A 14,096-nucleotide genomic window follows, 5' to 3' on the forward strand; every position below is an offset into this window, starting at 1 on the left:
CTCCACTAATGCTGAAAGGAAAAAAACTCTGTACATCCCTTGTGAGCTTGATAAGCCTATCTGTGTTGATGTTAAGGCTACTTTTAAAACAAAAAGAAAACCAAACGTCAAACAAACTTCCTATTGATAAATGCATTAAGAAGGCAAGATGAAACAACAGAATGAAGTATAAAGGACCTTTTTAAAGACTAAGTTATTATTCTTAAAATAGATATAGGCCATCTAATTACTTAAACATATTATCTTTATTGGAAGCAGGTGGGCAGGTGGGGGGAGGAGGATGAGAAAGGACAGGGAAGCATGGTGGCACAGAAGTAAAAATGGGGATTCTGTATTCTGAAGAAAAAGGGAACTTTCGTAAGAGGAATAAAAATTTAAAAGAAGTCCTACAGTTTTGATGCTGTTTACTCTCCTCCCAATTTTTAAAAAGCATGCCCTCTGAATGCATAACATGGCAATGTTGCAAACTGCTGGCAGTAGCAAATTAAAAGCATACAATATGACCACTGGCAATGTGCGCAATAAACAGCACTGTTCTTAACCATAATGGTGGCATCTGGCACCAACACCTTTGGCAGACACTTCAGTACAATCCACTCCAAGTTCCACGTGTATAACACACGTTCCGTGTTGTAATAACTTTTCTGCCAAAGCTACTGTGAGAAGTCTCAGATGCTTCACAACAACTCAGGAGACTTGGAGCTGCCAATACAGGCATCCCCCAGCATTTCCACATCTCATTGCTTGGTGCTGTTTGTAACTACAGCAAGGGGAGGAGGAAAAAACAACAGCGACTAAACACAAACATTCCCTTCTGTAGGCTACTGTTAGAGGCTGACAAAGGTTTATCAGCAAGTACTTTCAGCCTGTTGCAGGATCTAATGGAAAGAATAACTCTTCTCAGCTCACCCTTAGCTGAAAGCAGATTGTGTGCCAACCAGTTAACCTCTGATCTGGCCACCATCTGGCCAGTAACACCTTGGGAGGGGAAGACTGAGATACTAAGGTGAAGGGAGAAGAGCAATATTAAAGTAGCTGGTTTTTTTGTTTTGTTTTCCCACAGTCAAAGTAAAAAAGTTTCACTACGAGGAAGTACTTCAAGGGATAAAGAGAAAATGCTTTTACTGAAGGAATATTGCTCTAATCAAGCCTTACCTTCTAGAGCTGTGAAAGCAAATAAAGCATAAGCAGCAAATTTAACGAAAAAAAAGTCCCTCACCCCAACAAGATTTCATTTGAGCCTCAAATGAAACAATCACTTCACAACTTTTACCATAGCTTTCTGATTACCTACCATTCCAATACATTTTCTTAAGATACTCCAGATACTGAAGTCATTTCTGGAAAACATTGGAGACGGCAAGCTTGTTCTGGGGAAAGGAACAGGGAAGAAAGCAGAAGAAAAACAGTTTTCCATTACTAACCAAGACTACAAACCCCAAATACTCTTTTTTGAAAGTAACACTTCTCCAATTTTTATATTAAAAGCCAATGGGAAATGACAGTGGTGCTCTGAAGTACTTAAAACACTTACCTACACAGAAACCTGAATTTCTCCAAAACCAGAACCATTCCCTTCATTTTACATAAGAGCAGTAGAAGAGAATTTCTACCTAAGTTATCAAAACAGTGTTTTCACAATGGCACCATTAAGATATTTAGTTGTGTCTTTGTAAGAAAAAGTACCTTCTTTCTGAGTAGGTACATAGGTATTATCACTATGTCTGAACAGATCTGAGGTTAAGCCATGCAGTTTGTGGTTGCTTTTGGGTTTTTTTTTTGCTAGTCACCCATATACTGACAATGAAGGGCCATGACATTTATTGCCTATATTAAAATCAGGAGCAAGAGAAAAAGCAGCATCATTAAAGAACAGAAAACACAGTAGCCTGTTCTAAAACAAGTCAAACATATTTTCAAGACCAACATATAGGCTGTGTAATACAGCCTGTATTTCTCAGCTTTACAAGAAATCAGGCACAGGTTTTGTTCAGTTTTCTTACTGGTGCTGATCAGCTCAGCTATTAATCCAATTTACCTACAGAAAGGCACAAATATAGGTCAAAGCCCTCTGCCCACAACACCACAAAAATTCATGTTTGGATCATGAAGCTATTACCAATGAGAAAAATTTCTCAATGGACAAGAATTGCCTACAGCTCACTCAAACTGTGTGAACTATTTGAGTTTCAAAGTTCAGTTAACTCTAAATGATCATGTTGCCTTCCTAACTAAGGTCTTGTCTCCCTTCAAAGTAGCTAAAGGAATGTCTTTTTTAGAGTGTGAACAGGCTGTAGCTGCATCCTCCACCCCAGTTTTCTGATAAACAGAAACATTGCCAAGAGAAGAAAAAAAAATTTCTTCAGGCTAGGTTTAGTTTCAATAGCCCTACTTGCCATGTTATACTTATTTGCTACTGAAACACCTGTACCAGGGCTGATGTTTCAGTTTTCAGGAAGAAAAAAACAAAAAAAATGCTCCTTCAAATACAACAAGCTGCATCCAGTCACAAACCTGCTCACATACCTGAACTCATCACTGAGCCAAGCTACGTTTTGTTAGCAAGTGGCTAACAGCCTAAGACTGTCTTGTTTTACTCAGCTCCCATGCAGGGGGATGAGTGGGTAGCAGGATTTGTTTTAATTGACCAACATGATATTCACTCCCTATTCTGATTTTCCAGTGATACAAAAATATTTCATGAAACAGATCATGTTGAATAATACTAATTATAAAATACTTCTGTGGATGCTTTGATACAAATGACCAGGAGAGGACAGTGTTCACCAAGTGTTCAGTCTTATCTTCATTTGTAGGGTTTACTTGGTTTTTTCTGTGTATTCTTTAATGCAGGCGGTTAGCAGAGCAGATATTTGTGTTTAAGTCCTTCTGCATATAACACACACTCACATACCCCTAAGTTTGCTGAAGTATACAGAGGGATTGCTTTCCTTACATGTTAACACTTGTATTTTCATTGAAGTTAACCTCCCTTTGATTTGTTTAAAATTACTTGAAAGTTGGCAGTTTCAGCCATTCATCCCTATTTCTTATATATATATCACCCACACCTGATATGTCAGTCAGTTCTTTTGTCCATATAACACACACGCAGAAGAAACAAAGCAGTTTTAAGCCACCAAGAAAGATCCCAGGGACAAGTAGGGATATATGGAAAAATGACAGGCAGCCAAGACGCGAGGCTTACTGCCCTTGACATATTCCCTGTGATTAAGGGAAAGGTTTGTGAATTGAAAAATTTCCTTCCAGATGTCAATTTTAGAAACAACTCAGGAAGTTAATTTTAGCTTTAAGTGACAAAAACATCTGCTGGAATTTCTGTGCAGTAGAACAGATAAGATGCATTTAAGATCGCTCACTTAAAAACACTTGTTAGAAGCATTATAATATATCAGCTACTATGGGAATCTCGTGGCAAAGACAATATATGGTGTGAAAAGGCATGTTTAGCTTGTTCTTCATGTAAACCTGTTCAAAAAACCTCCTGGCTCCCAAAAAGCCAAATGCAAACACATTTGCACTCTTAAAGGCCCCCAATGCAGGGACCAAAGGGAAAGCTAACTATGAAAATTCAGCAATAAGAGGGAAACAGCAGTGATAAATGGATGTTAAATCGTGGCAGATACTACAGAACATTTTTGTGCAAGGGTTAGGGGGGGCAGGGATTGTTTTGTCTGTGGTTTGTGTTTGCTTTTTTTTTTTTTTTAAGAAGTTTGGCTTGGATTAAATATTTGCCTCTTAAAAAGAAGTTATTTGAATGCTTTCAAATTTAATGCACTACTCTATCTCTCAAATCCTCTCCCAAAAAGTTTAAAAATTAAGTCCACTCTCAAATCAACCTAAACTAGAAGTCACATCACCCACATTCTTTCAAACCCTCTATGAACAACCAGTAGGATGCAAACTACATTTTAAAAAAAATCAGAACAAGACAGCAGAGCAGAGACACTGGCTCCACATGTCTATATATGTAGATCAACACTTAGTTCCTTAGAACCAACAGATTTATTCCTACATCTCCAAAACCAAAACATGCACACACCCCCATCAAAAACCAACCTCCTCCTCCCTGTGGAAAACTCACCACTCAAATAAGAGAGGCAGATTAGAACTCAGGGTTTTGAGATGAAGGTAGGAAAGAGTCTTATACTGACTGCAAAACAGTGTTACGTACTCTCAACCCAAATGCAGCTGTAGATGCTCTATTTATCTGAGGAACTACAGGAAGCTATCAAGATTTTATGCAAAAGAAATTAATCTGGTCTATTCTTCAAGTGACTTGTTTCCATGCAGTTAACACAAACAGAAGTTAAACGAAAGTTCTAGCAAACCCAAGGGTGTAGGGATGGAATTAAATGGTGTCAAAATGTTCCCACCCACTCACTCTGCACAGGATCAAGAAGTTAAGGTTCCTGCTCCAGGAAGTACACAGGTGGCAGCACAGGCAATGCATATTTGACCACACACCCTCTAATGAGCCTCAAAACCAGAAGAGGCACAAACCAGAGCCAGCAGCTCCAGGTAGGTAATACGGTTCTGAAGTCAGAACTGCAAACAGGTCCTGGTTCCAGGTGAAACATCGCTGCCACCAAGAGCCTCAAAAATGAGGCTAGAAACACCACACAACTCCCATCCCCTGGGAAGGTTTCCTTGGAGGTAAGGTTTAAATTGCCTGAGCTCTGGGGAGAAACAGTTTGCATCAATATATTTGTGGACAAATCCCAATGTGTCACCAGGGTGCCAGCTAAAAAAAATTGACATTACAGCTCAACCTAGAATACACTCTATAGCCATTTAGTCACAAAATATGACCATACATTATCTATATGCAAAACACTTTTTCACTTTTCTAGGTAAATTATTAGCCAGCCAATTTACACACTTGTTTTACTCCAACATCCTGTACTCTCTTCACTGCCAAAAAGACATGCAACTCGGAGAAACAACTTACACAGAAGCACTTCTTTATTACTCTTCATTCCCCCATATAGAACCAGCAGATCTTAAATGCTTCTCCAGTCAGCTGCTCCCTATAGTTCTGACAACATAATGTAGCATTATGGAAACTTACCAAGTTATTTCTTTTTTATAGTAAACACAAGATCAATTCCTGTTAAAACTCTTCAAGACAATGCATGTCAACATGCATCACCATTTTCGTGTTGACCATGAATTGCCTTCTTTCTCCTCACAAGGAGAAGCCAATGAATGCAATTCAGATGTTCACCTTCACCTAGTGCTTCGCTCCCCCCCCCCCCCCTCCAAACTTCCTCCTCTAATTAGGAAAGGCATTTTGCCAAGGCCATAAATACCACCCTTGCTAAACAGCACAAGAGCGCAGAGCAACACGCTTAGTCAGCTGCTTTATGTTACCTCCCAAACCACTCTGTTACTCCACCCAAGCCCTCATTTACCTTAGTCTTTATCTAGCTTGGGAGGGATATACATGCAGATGTTGAACCTTGAAAACATCAGGTCTGACATTACTGCATATTTCAACAGTCACTGCAATTTAACTACTTAAGATACCAATTAATTAAAGCATGTCTTGCTTGCTTCTGTAAAATTAAATATGAATTCCCTGTTCTTACAGAAATCTAGTGTCCCCATCATCATTCCACATATTCAAAACACTTCCAAAGTAGTCTTTTTGAAACCCACTGAAGTCTGGCTTGACCTGTGGCACAAACATTATATTGCCCTTTCACTGAAACTCGAGAACAGTGGTGCCTATTACATCTCATTAACTCCAGACCTATTGTCCTCCTTTATCCGCAAGGAAACAAAAATGGATCATTTGACACCACAAAATAGGCACATAAAACATAGATGAGACTTTTAGAATAAGACTCCCTTTGTTCACATTTGAGTTTCTGATGCCAGGCTAGCAACATTTTTCATTCATTCCTGATACCAATGAAGGATCAAATGACTGGAAATTAAAGAGGCAAGAGGAGATATAGGTCATTAAGGATACATGAAGGAATTAAAATCCACATAGATGTCAATCTATTAAAAACAAGTGTGTCCATTTTTACATAGCACATTATATTTTACTTATTCAGATTTGATCACCGGAAAGCAAGATGCAAAGGCGCACACCAGCTTTGGGAAAAATATTCTTTCTAAAATCATAGAACAACCAATTACTTATCAATCATCCTTAATAAAGTTCTAAAAAAGTGTTCATAGTTAGCTTTTCAGAGATTCCTGTGATCTTTCAGTCACCATTAATGCACATTGTAATACCTTAAGAACAGGCAACATCCTACCTGTGTTTTTTGATTCCGTTAGACAGCGACTCCCCACTGCCGCAAACCTTTTCTTCAGACATGCTTGAAGTTATTGTATCTTTTGAATCCATGCTGTCCTCTAATGAGTAGGCCACTGTTGTTTCAAACCCACTTAATGATTTTTCAGATTCCGAATCTGCAAAAGAGCAGGTGCATGTTAACCAAACTACAGCCTGTGCCAGACTTCAGTCACTAACAGATCTTCCCTCTTTGTACAAAACTGAAACCTAAGTAGGCTACTGTGTCCTGATGACAGCATCCATTTGGTAAGTAACCAGTATTGCCACAGACCACTGCAGCTCTGTACCTAGACACAGACTAAGGAGACTGCACAATAAGTGTGAACACAGTAGATTAAAAATCCTCTATCAAACAGAGCCAAAATCTGATATTTTTATTAAATTGAAGCTACTATAACTTGCTTTGGACAAGTGCCAGTGTCATGTAGATGCCAGTATCTTACCTAACTAAATACCGGTTACCTCAACATGCAAGTACTGACTCCTCCTATAAGATTTCAGTTTGGTCTAAATTCTGAAGACACTCAGTGCTGTTCAGTAACCTTCACTTCCCAACTTTCTGAACAAGCAGCAAAACAGAAGGAGGTATCGTACACAGTGGATTACATTAGCCACATAAGTACCATCAAAGTCTAAATGATAAGCTCACCAATCAATAAGATAAACTTTGTACTCTGGAAGGTAGGTTAATAGTTCAATCCACATCACACAAATCTAAAAACGTCATCACCACCACCTTATTTCCAACCAGTGTTTTGACCAGGTAGTACTTGACCAGCTCTGGAATAGACAGTCTTGCCCCAAATCACAAAGTAAAAGTTTCCTGGCAAAAGGCTGCATTTTTGTTCCATGTTTTTCTTGAACTTGACAAGACTGTCAAAAGATTATCCAACTACAAGTTCCAAGCAGTAAGAGAACAGCTCAAGACAAGTAAAGACGCACCCATTTCCATCCTATTTGGGAAATCCTTTAGCAGAAACCAGGTACAACACTGAATGGTTAACAGCTTAATGCAAGCCTCACCGCTTCTGAAAAAACCGAACACAAACTGTAGTAGACACCATTCCTGCTATGTACTTCTTTCAGCATATGCTACTGCTTTTGGCTGCAAATACCCAGGGAAATAATTGCAGGATTAGTCATTCTCTTTGAACGCTGATTCTAATTCAAAACTAGTAATCAAAACCTGCTGAAGTAGTAATCCATCCAAAAGAATATCTCAGCCACAGCTGTCCATTGCCAGGTGCTTTCTTGTTTTCTTTTAAAAAATGATGTCAGTAGCTTCTCCTGAACATGTAAATTATATGTTGCTTTGGTGAAGGGGACAATGACAAGAGGACTTTCTATTACATTCAGGTTACAGAGGGGTCAAGAACAGGGCAAAATCCTGATGAATGGATGGGCTGTGGCACCATGTCTCCACCTTCTCTAGAGAGAGCGAGATCTAGAAGCATAAAGGAGACCTTTGCTTTCATGAAAAATATCCATCCCTATCCTTGTCAAGACAGTACTGAAATTAAGCCAGTTGCTAGGGAATGAAGAGAACTGCCAGCTGGTGCTAAGGATATGTTAAAAAAGTGGACTGGCACTCCAGAGATTCTTCTCACAAGTTTCCCCAAATTTGTCAGTCTATTTCCATGCCAAATTATGATATAACACATCACAGCATTAGTTTGGTGGGTACTGTATGTAACAAGTAGGATAAGGAGAAGCACTTTAACTTGTGGACAATTCTGTTACACAAAATACAGATTTCTCCAGATGACATAATCCCAGGTCATCAAGAAAACACTGCTGTGTATCTAAATATCACAAAGGAAGAGACACTCTAGCAGAGTCACACAACTTGGGCCTCTGCATCCTGACCACATAACAAGCTATAAATCCCTTCAAGGTAAATATTCCACCTCTCTATTGAAGGAGCTACTCAACTGTGCCAATGGATAACATTGCAATAAAAGCATGAAGCAAACCCTGTAACATAAAGCAGACTCTGCCTCTTATAAGGCTCTTCTCTTCTGTACCATCCGTGACTGTCGTGTTTTCAGACAAGAGTCACGACACACAATTCCCTCAATCTGAGTTTCGGCAATAGACCTAGGACTCCAGAAGAAGGGAAAAAGAGGTAAGCTTCACCAGAACTGCTGACTACTCTCTGATATTCTTCTCAGTATAACAAGGATTTTTAAACACTACACATGATCAGTTCTCCTAATGCTGGCCTTACAGTGCTGAGACACAATTATGCTGGACTTAGGTCAGCACCTGCAAACCTCTCCAGAGCTGTAGACACTGACCAGCCAGCCTTCTCCAGGGCATGTGCCTTACTTAATACAAGAACATGCTATACTATAAAGAACAGTAGAAGAATGAAACCAGACACTGTTTAAGAAATTGCTCTCTGGAGACATCTCTCCTATTTTCCTGAGAAATGGCTCTCATTGAGAAAGTAAGTCTACAACAGCTCCTGCCATCAATGATATCGATCTCCAATCCCTAAACCTCCGCTACCTCCTTTGACCCAACGAGCTTATCAAGCCTTGAGAGTTTGTTTAGGTGTCAAGAGTGAACAAGCCTAGTATTGAGAGCACAGATAAACAGGCAACTCAAACCAAGCTTTTCCCTGTGTACTTGCAGCTAACTCTTTTCTGAATTAAGATTTGCATACTCCCCCGTCACTGCAAAAAAAAGATTTATATTCACAAGTTGCTGCGGAGCAGCTGCCAAACAGATGACTAGGAGAGAATGAAATTTTTTTTCCTATTGAACTTAAGGGGGTGTGGGCTGAGGAGGGGGAAGGAATAAGTCCCTGTTCAGAAGCCAGAAATTTTAAGTGATCTTTGAGACAAGACCAGGCTGACTAGGAAGCACTCCAGCTCATGAAACCTGAAGTGTCAGGGTAACAGTAAAAACACCCGCTACATTTTGCAAGAGTGGGAGAGCAAGGGGAAGCAGCAGAAGCAATGACAGAAACTTAACTCAAGGGAAGTTCATCTCCTGTTGCAACAACTGGTAAGCCTACAGCTCCAGATAGAGAGTTTGTGAAGGTCAGTGAAGTTTGGCCAATGTATTTGATTAATAAATGCACCTGAGAGAGGGAGTGTTTAACCACTGGGAAGGTTGGGTTTGAATTCTGACCAGGTGTTTCCCATCCCTCTCAGGTACTTGGAATTCATTCTTTTAACTATATTCAACATAAGAGGTCCACAGGCAGCGGTATTCTTGCAGAGGTTGTGGAGTATTTTTTGTATGCATTCAAAAAAAGCCACTTGACAAACCACCCTAAACATGGAAGGCAGGGCAGTAAGTTTCCATGCTTTTTGTACAATTTTTACTTTTAAGTGAGCTGATAACTAGAGACAAACTAGGAAGTGAGCAAAAGCAACAGAACTACTCTACTACTTCTTTTACCATTTAGGAGCATTATTTATAAAGACAGCACCCATTAGTGGTGCATAATAGCCGAAGCTGTACTCTGACAGGTTAGCTTTAGTATAATCTGAATATTCCTGTAGCTAAATAACTGCTTTTATAGTAAGATTGCATCTATGTAAAACCATCAATACCACCCTCGACACACACAAAAGCTGTGCTTTTAGAAAAACCCCACCTCTCAGATAAAACCCGTTAAGGGGGAAAATCAGGACAGTTCTAAGCTCTTCCCAAACTGGGTGTGCAATTTGCATATAACCAGGGAATGATATCTGCAAGGCAAAACCCAAGTACCTGCAACCCTTTAATTCTTGACCTGCTTAGCCATTTTTCAGCATTGTGGATGGACTCTGCATTTGTATTCTATTTTCGTACGCTTCCTGAGGTCTGCATACTTAAAGCCAATAACTTTTCCAGCTCTCTCAGAGATGCCATTGGTCTTACTAGATTTTGCTACTTGTTTGGTGCTTCTTCCCGTCCCCAATTCAATCCCCCTCCATCCCACCCTGCTTTAAACATAGAAGAAGAGTTTGACACATTAAGCATTCAATCCTGAAACCAAGAGCTCCAGCACTCCACGTGCTACTGAGTTTAATTACACATTTCCACCACTCCCATGATGAGAGGATCAGCATGCACTGGGAAGCACCGTTAACTGACCTATTGCTATCAGAGTTCAGGTTAATAACACCCTTAACTTCACTGTTCCTAACACTGGATACCATGCTTTGGGGTAACACAAATAAGTCCCATTTCCTGTAGGTTCTTCCTTTCATGTTCAGCATGCACTGTCTCACACTGCAGGGATTTAGGAGTTACCGCAACAGTCAGAAAGCATTGATAACAGCACATCACTTAAAAAAGAGGAGAGACTTCAGCAAATAAGCTACTCTTTCAGTAAGCAATCTTGCCACATTACAAACATTTTCCTCACCCCAGTGTTGGAAAAGAGGATATTTCTATAATTGTGCTCACAATTTCTACAAACAGAACTATGCAACACAGATATCAGTGACCAGTTCAGTCTATGTCAACATTAGCAGGTAGCATGGCTCAGTTGGAACAGATTTAATGCCAAACAGATGGTGCTGAGGACTTGACACTTGAGCTAGGTACACTTCTGGTGGTGTTCTCTTCAGAATAGCTCCACTCTCCGACCATGGACTGAGTGTCCAATAGCAACCAGACTGTATCTTCTGATTCAGCTTCATTCAGGAGTCTGGTTCACACAATCAGATGGCTCTACTATGTGAATCAGAGCATGGTGAATGGGGACAAGTAGCTGCTGCTGTGAACATATCCTTTCTAATACACTTGTTCAAAAACCTGTTTGAAAAGTCTTGCATTGCTCTGAGTTGTCACAGCTAGTTACACCTTTGTTGAGTGTAAACAAGCAGAAGTGTCTAATATGCAGACAACATTCTCAAAAAAAAATGAACCAAAAAGCAGCAGCAGCAGCAGCTTCTTTCAACCTGTCAAATGAAAGCTAACAGTTCTTCAGCTCAAAGTGCAAGCCTAGTTATGCAATAGTCTCACTTCTAAACTCACCCCTATGGTGGAGGTCTAAAAATTCAGAGAACTGACTAGAAAAGATGGTATCCCAATACAAAAAAAAACCCTCTCAAAGTAGTGGCATTTTTCCACTAACAGACATCATAACTTGCCACATCACCCTGGTAAAACACATTGGTGTTTGCTCAATCTCCTATTACAGCCTAGTAAGATAGTTCATGAACATGTCTACTTATCCAAAATCAGTATCATTTAACTTCATAAAATACTATCAGATTGCACATCAGGTTTAGCAAAAGCTTTGAAGACAAAGTCCTAGTAGCTTAGATTTCTGAAGATAGAAGTTTTTTAGCTTCTGACAACTAGGCTAGTCACTGCTCTGTTAGGAAAGTATTTATGACTCTATCCCGTCTCATTAGCCCAAGAAAGACTACCCACATTCCCAAACTCTGAGCCAGTGCTGTATCCCCCTACTCCTCTGCTCTTACTGTATACTGGTCATACAGAAACAAGAAGCCTTCTAGTTGAGACTCCACTGACATGTCAGAAAGAGGGTTAGAAAGCATTACCAGGATCCCAGTAATTAGCTAAAAAAACCCCACCCAAACCACACCCACAGAAATCTAATTCTTTTTGTGCTTACAGTGGAAGTCATAACATGCATCCAGCAGCCAGGAAAATATGTCACATTTCCCTTTCTCTAGCCCCCCCCAAAATAAGAGTGCCCTTCCCCAAATATGTGCCTTCAGAGGCACAGAAGACCCTAATCACCACAAAGCAATGAACATGAACAACTTAGAGAAGAGAATCTAACACAAGTCTGATGAAGTTGACAGAGAGTCATGAAATGAGTCTGTCCTGGAAAATTATTTAAATTGCAATCGAGATTAATTATGTCAAGTAACTTCTGAAGGAGAGAGAACTGACATATATGGTTTTTTGTGTGTGTATATATGCATATACATATATGCTCAGCAAGTTTCACAGTTATAGAGATCCAGCCAATACGATTTGTTTGCAGCTTCAAATGACAAAAACACCACCCTCTCCCAGCTAGAAATGAGGCTTTGCATGCTTTCATTCAAGATGATTTAGAGACTGGGTCAGTTATGAGATATATAGACCAGCAGCTCTTTAAAGTTGAGTATTCTCTCGCATACACAAAGCAAGCCTGGCTGGAGAGACTACATTCCAGCAGCACCAATTAAACAACTGTTCTCTGCTTTGTTTCGACAAGTAAAAGAGCCTGAGGCCTTTAAAGCAGAATTATTCTTTTGGTTCTGGTTAAAGAACCTGTTTCTAGTGTTCCTCAAGCTCTTCTTGAAGGCTTGCTAAATTTGTTACTGTGCCAAGCAGCAAAGTCTGCTGTTGATTCGCTGTGTTCCTGTGCTAGTGCTATACTTGAGCATAGACTCCACTTCGCCTGTTTTTATTCTCTGCTTAAGTTGCACACTGCAGAACACCTATCAAGAAACCGCAAACACTTCTTTCCTCATCTGTCAGAAGCATCAGAGAGTTCAGCTTGCAGAAAAAGTAACCCCATACTTGCTCATGAAGTATGCCGTCACAACCTAATTATCTGATACCGTTAAGATTATGTTCACCCTCGAGCTCTTCTAGAGCCTTCATAGTTGTAGACAGCTGTGAGCTACGGGATCACCCAGCTCGAGCTATTAATGAGCTGCATTTTCTACAGCCCCTCCATACAAAAGCATGTTATAATCATCTTACACAGTCAGAGTTTTCCAGAATCACCATTTGCATGTTCTGCACATGAAAATATGAAAGTTACTAAACTGAAGAGCAGATAGGGAAAGCAAAGGTATTTCAGAAATTCACGCAAGACTGATTCATCCTTTTCTTCCACCTGTGACAATTAAGGTATACAAAAGTGAAACAGAACAAGCCTTTAACCTCATTATTCCTCAAAACTAGGGATTTTTATGGACTACTCTTAACAACAAAACAAAGCAAAAAACATACACCACCATGGAGAAAGCAAGTCAGAAGGCTACCAGATACAGTTACATCTCCTAAAATAGGAGCCTTAAGTTTTGCTATTTAAAAAAAGGGTGTAGACACCCAAGCAATCAGACCTTTCATGACTGCTCTGTGTTTTTGTAACTTTTTGTCATGCCAAGGTGAAACAATATGATTCTACAGGTGAGCTCAGGCAAATATTTAGAGGCCTACTCATGAAGCATTCTCCTAAAATTAGTTCCGCACTAGAAAGGCAGAGATTTCCCACCCCCTCACAACACATTCACCGCACATGTGCTGGCTACATACATTCTGGACATCATTACTTACCTGAAACAGCATCATAGAACTGCTCTTCACTGATGATGCTGAGAGGTGGAGATCCCTTAACCAGAGACTGCTCTAATTCATGGTGTTCCGTAGCTAGCGTCTCTAATGCTTCTGACAAGATCTTGTTTTTTTCCTGCTCATGCTCCAGTTTCAAATTCCTCACCTATAAGTAGATACATGTATGAATAAAATCTCATCTCTCTGAAGAATGTGTAGCTGGAAGCTAGTCAGGAAATAGACTCTAATAAATAAATAACTGGCAAACAACTGGAACTGAAACCACATGGACTAATGAGACTATTAATGAGCATTTTTGTGATTAAAATAAGGTTGTTACTCGCATTTTCCGTAGTTGAGAAATCTGACAAGCAAGGTCTGACAGTATAAATCACAATTCCACAAGTGAATTCAAGCCAGATAACTACCTTAAAACCAAAGGGAAATATTTACAACTCTGCTTGGATGACCTGAACTATGGAGTTTGTGATCGGTTTCTACATGTACCAAG

At 39.8% G+C, this 14,096-nt stretch overlaps 1 protein-coding gene across 29 annotated transcripts in view; it reads right to left on the reverse strand.

Moving 5' to 3' along the window:
* The window catches only part of OSBPL1A (oxysterol binding protein like 1A), a 78,670-nt gene that overhangs the window by 15,366 nt on the left and 49,208 nt on the right, over positions 1–14,096 (reverse strand). For 27 of the 29 annotated variants that reach the window (XM_075084849.1, XM_075084845.1, XM_075084850.1 and 24 more), the window contains 3 exons: positions 13,589–13,751; positions 6,294–6,450; positions 1,295–1,370 (listed from right to left, as the gene is read on the reverse strand). In XM_075084849.1, the coding sequence (XP_074940950.1) occupies positions 1,295–1,370; positions 6,294–6,450; positions 13,589–13,751 (396 nt within the window). The remainder of the gene's footprint in view (positions 1–1,294; positions 1,371–6,293; positions 6,451–13,588; positions 13,752–14,096) is intronic. The other 2 variants (XM_075084876.1, XM_075084875.1) reach the window with 1 other exon arrangement.

Source organism: Phalacrocorax aristotelis, chromosome 2 (assembly GCF_949628215.1).
Source record: "Phalacrocorax aristotelis chromosome 2, bGulAri2.1, whole genome shotgun sequence".
In the NCBI taxonomy this organism is placed as follows: Eukaryota; Metazoa; Chordata; class Aves; order Suliformes; family Phalacrocoracidae; genus Phalacrocorax; species Phalacrocorax aristotelis.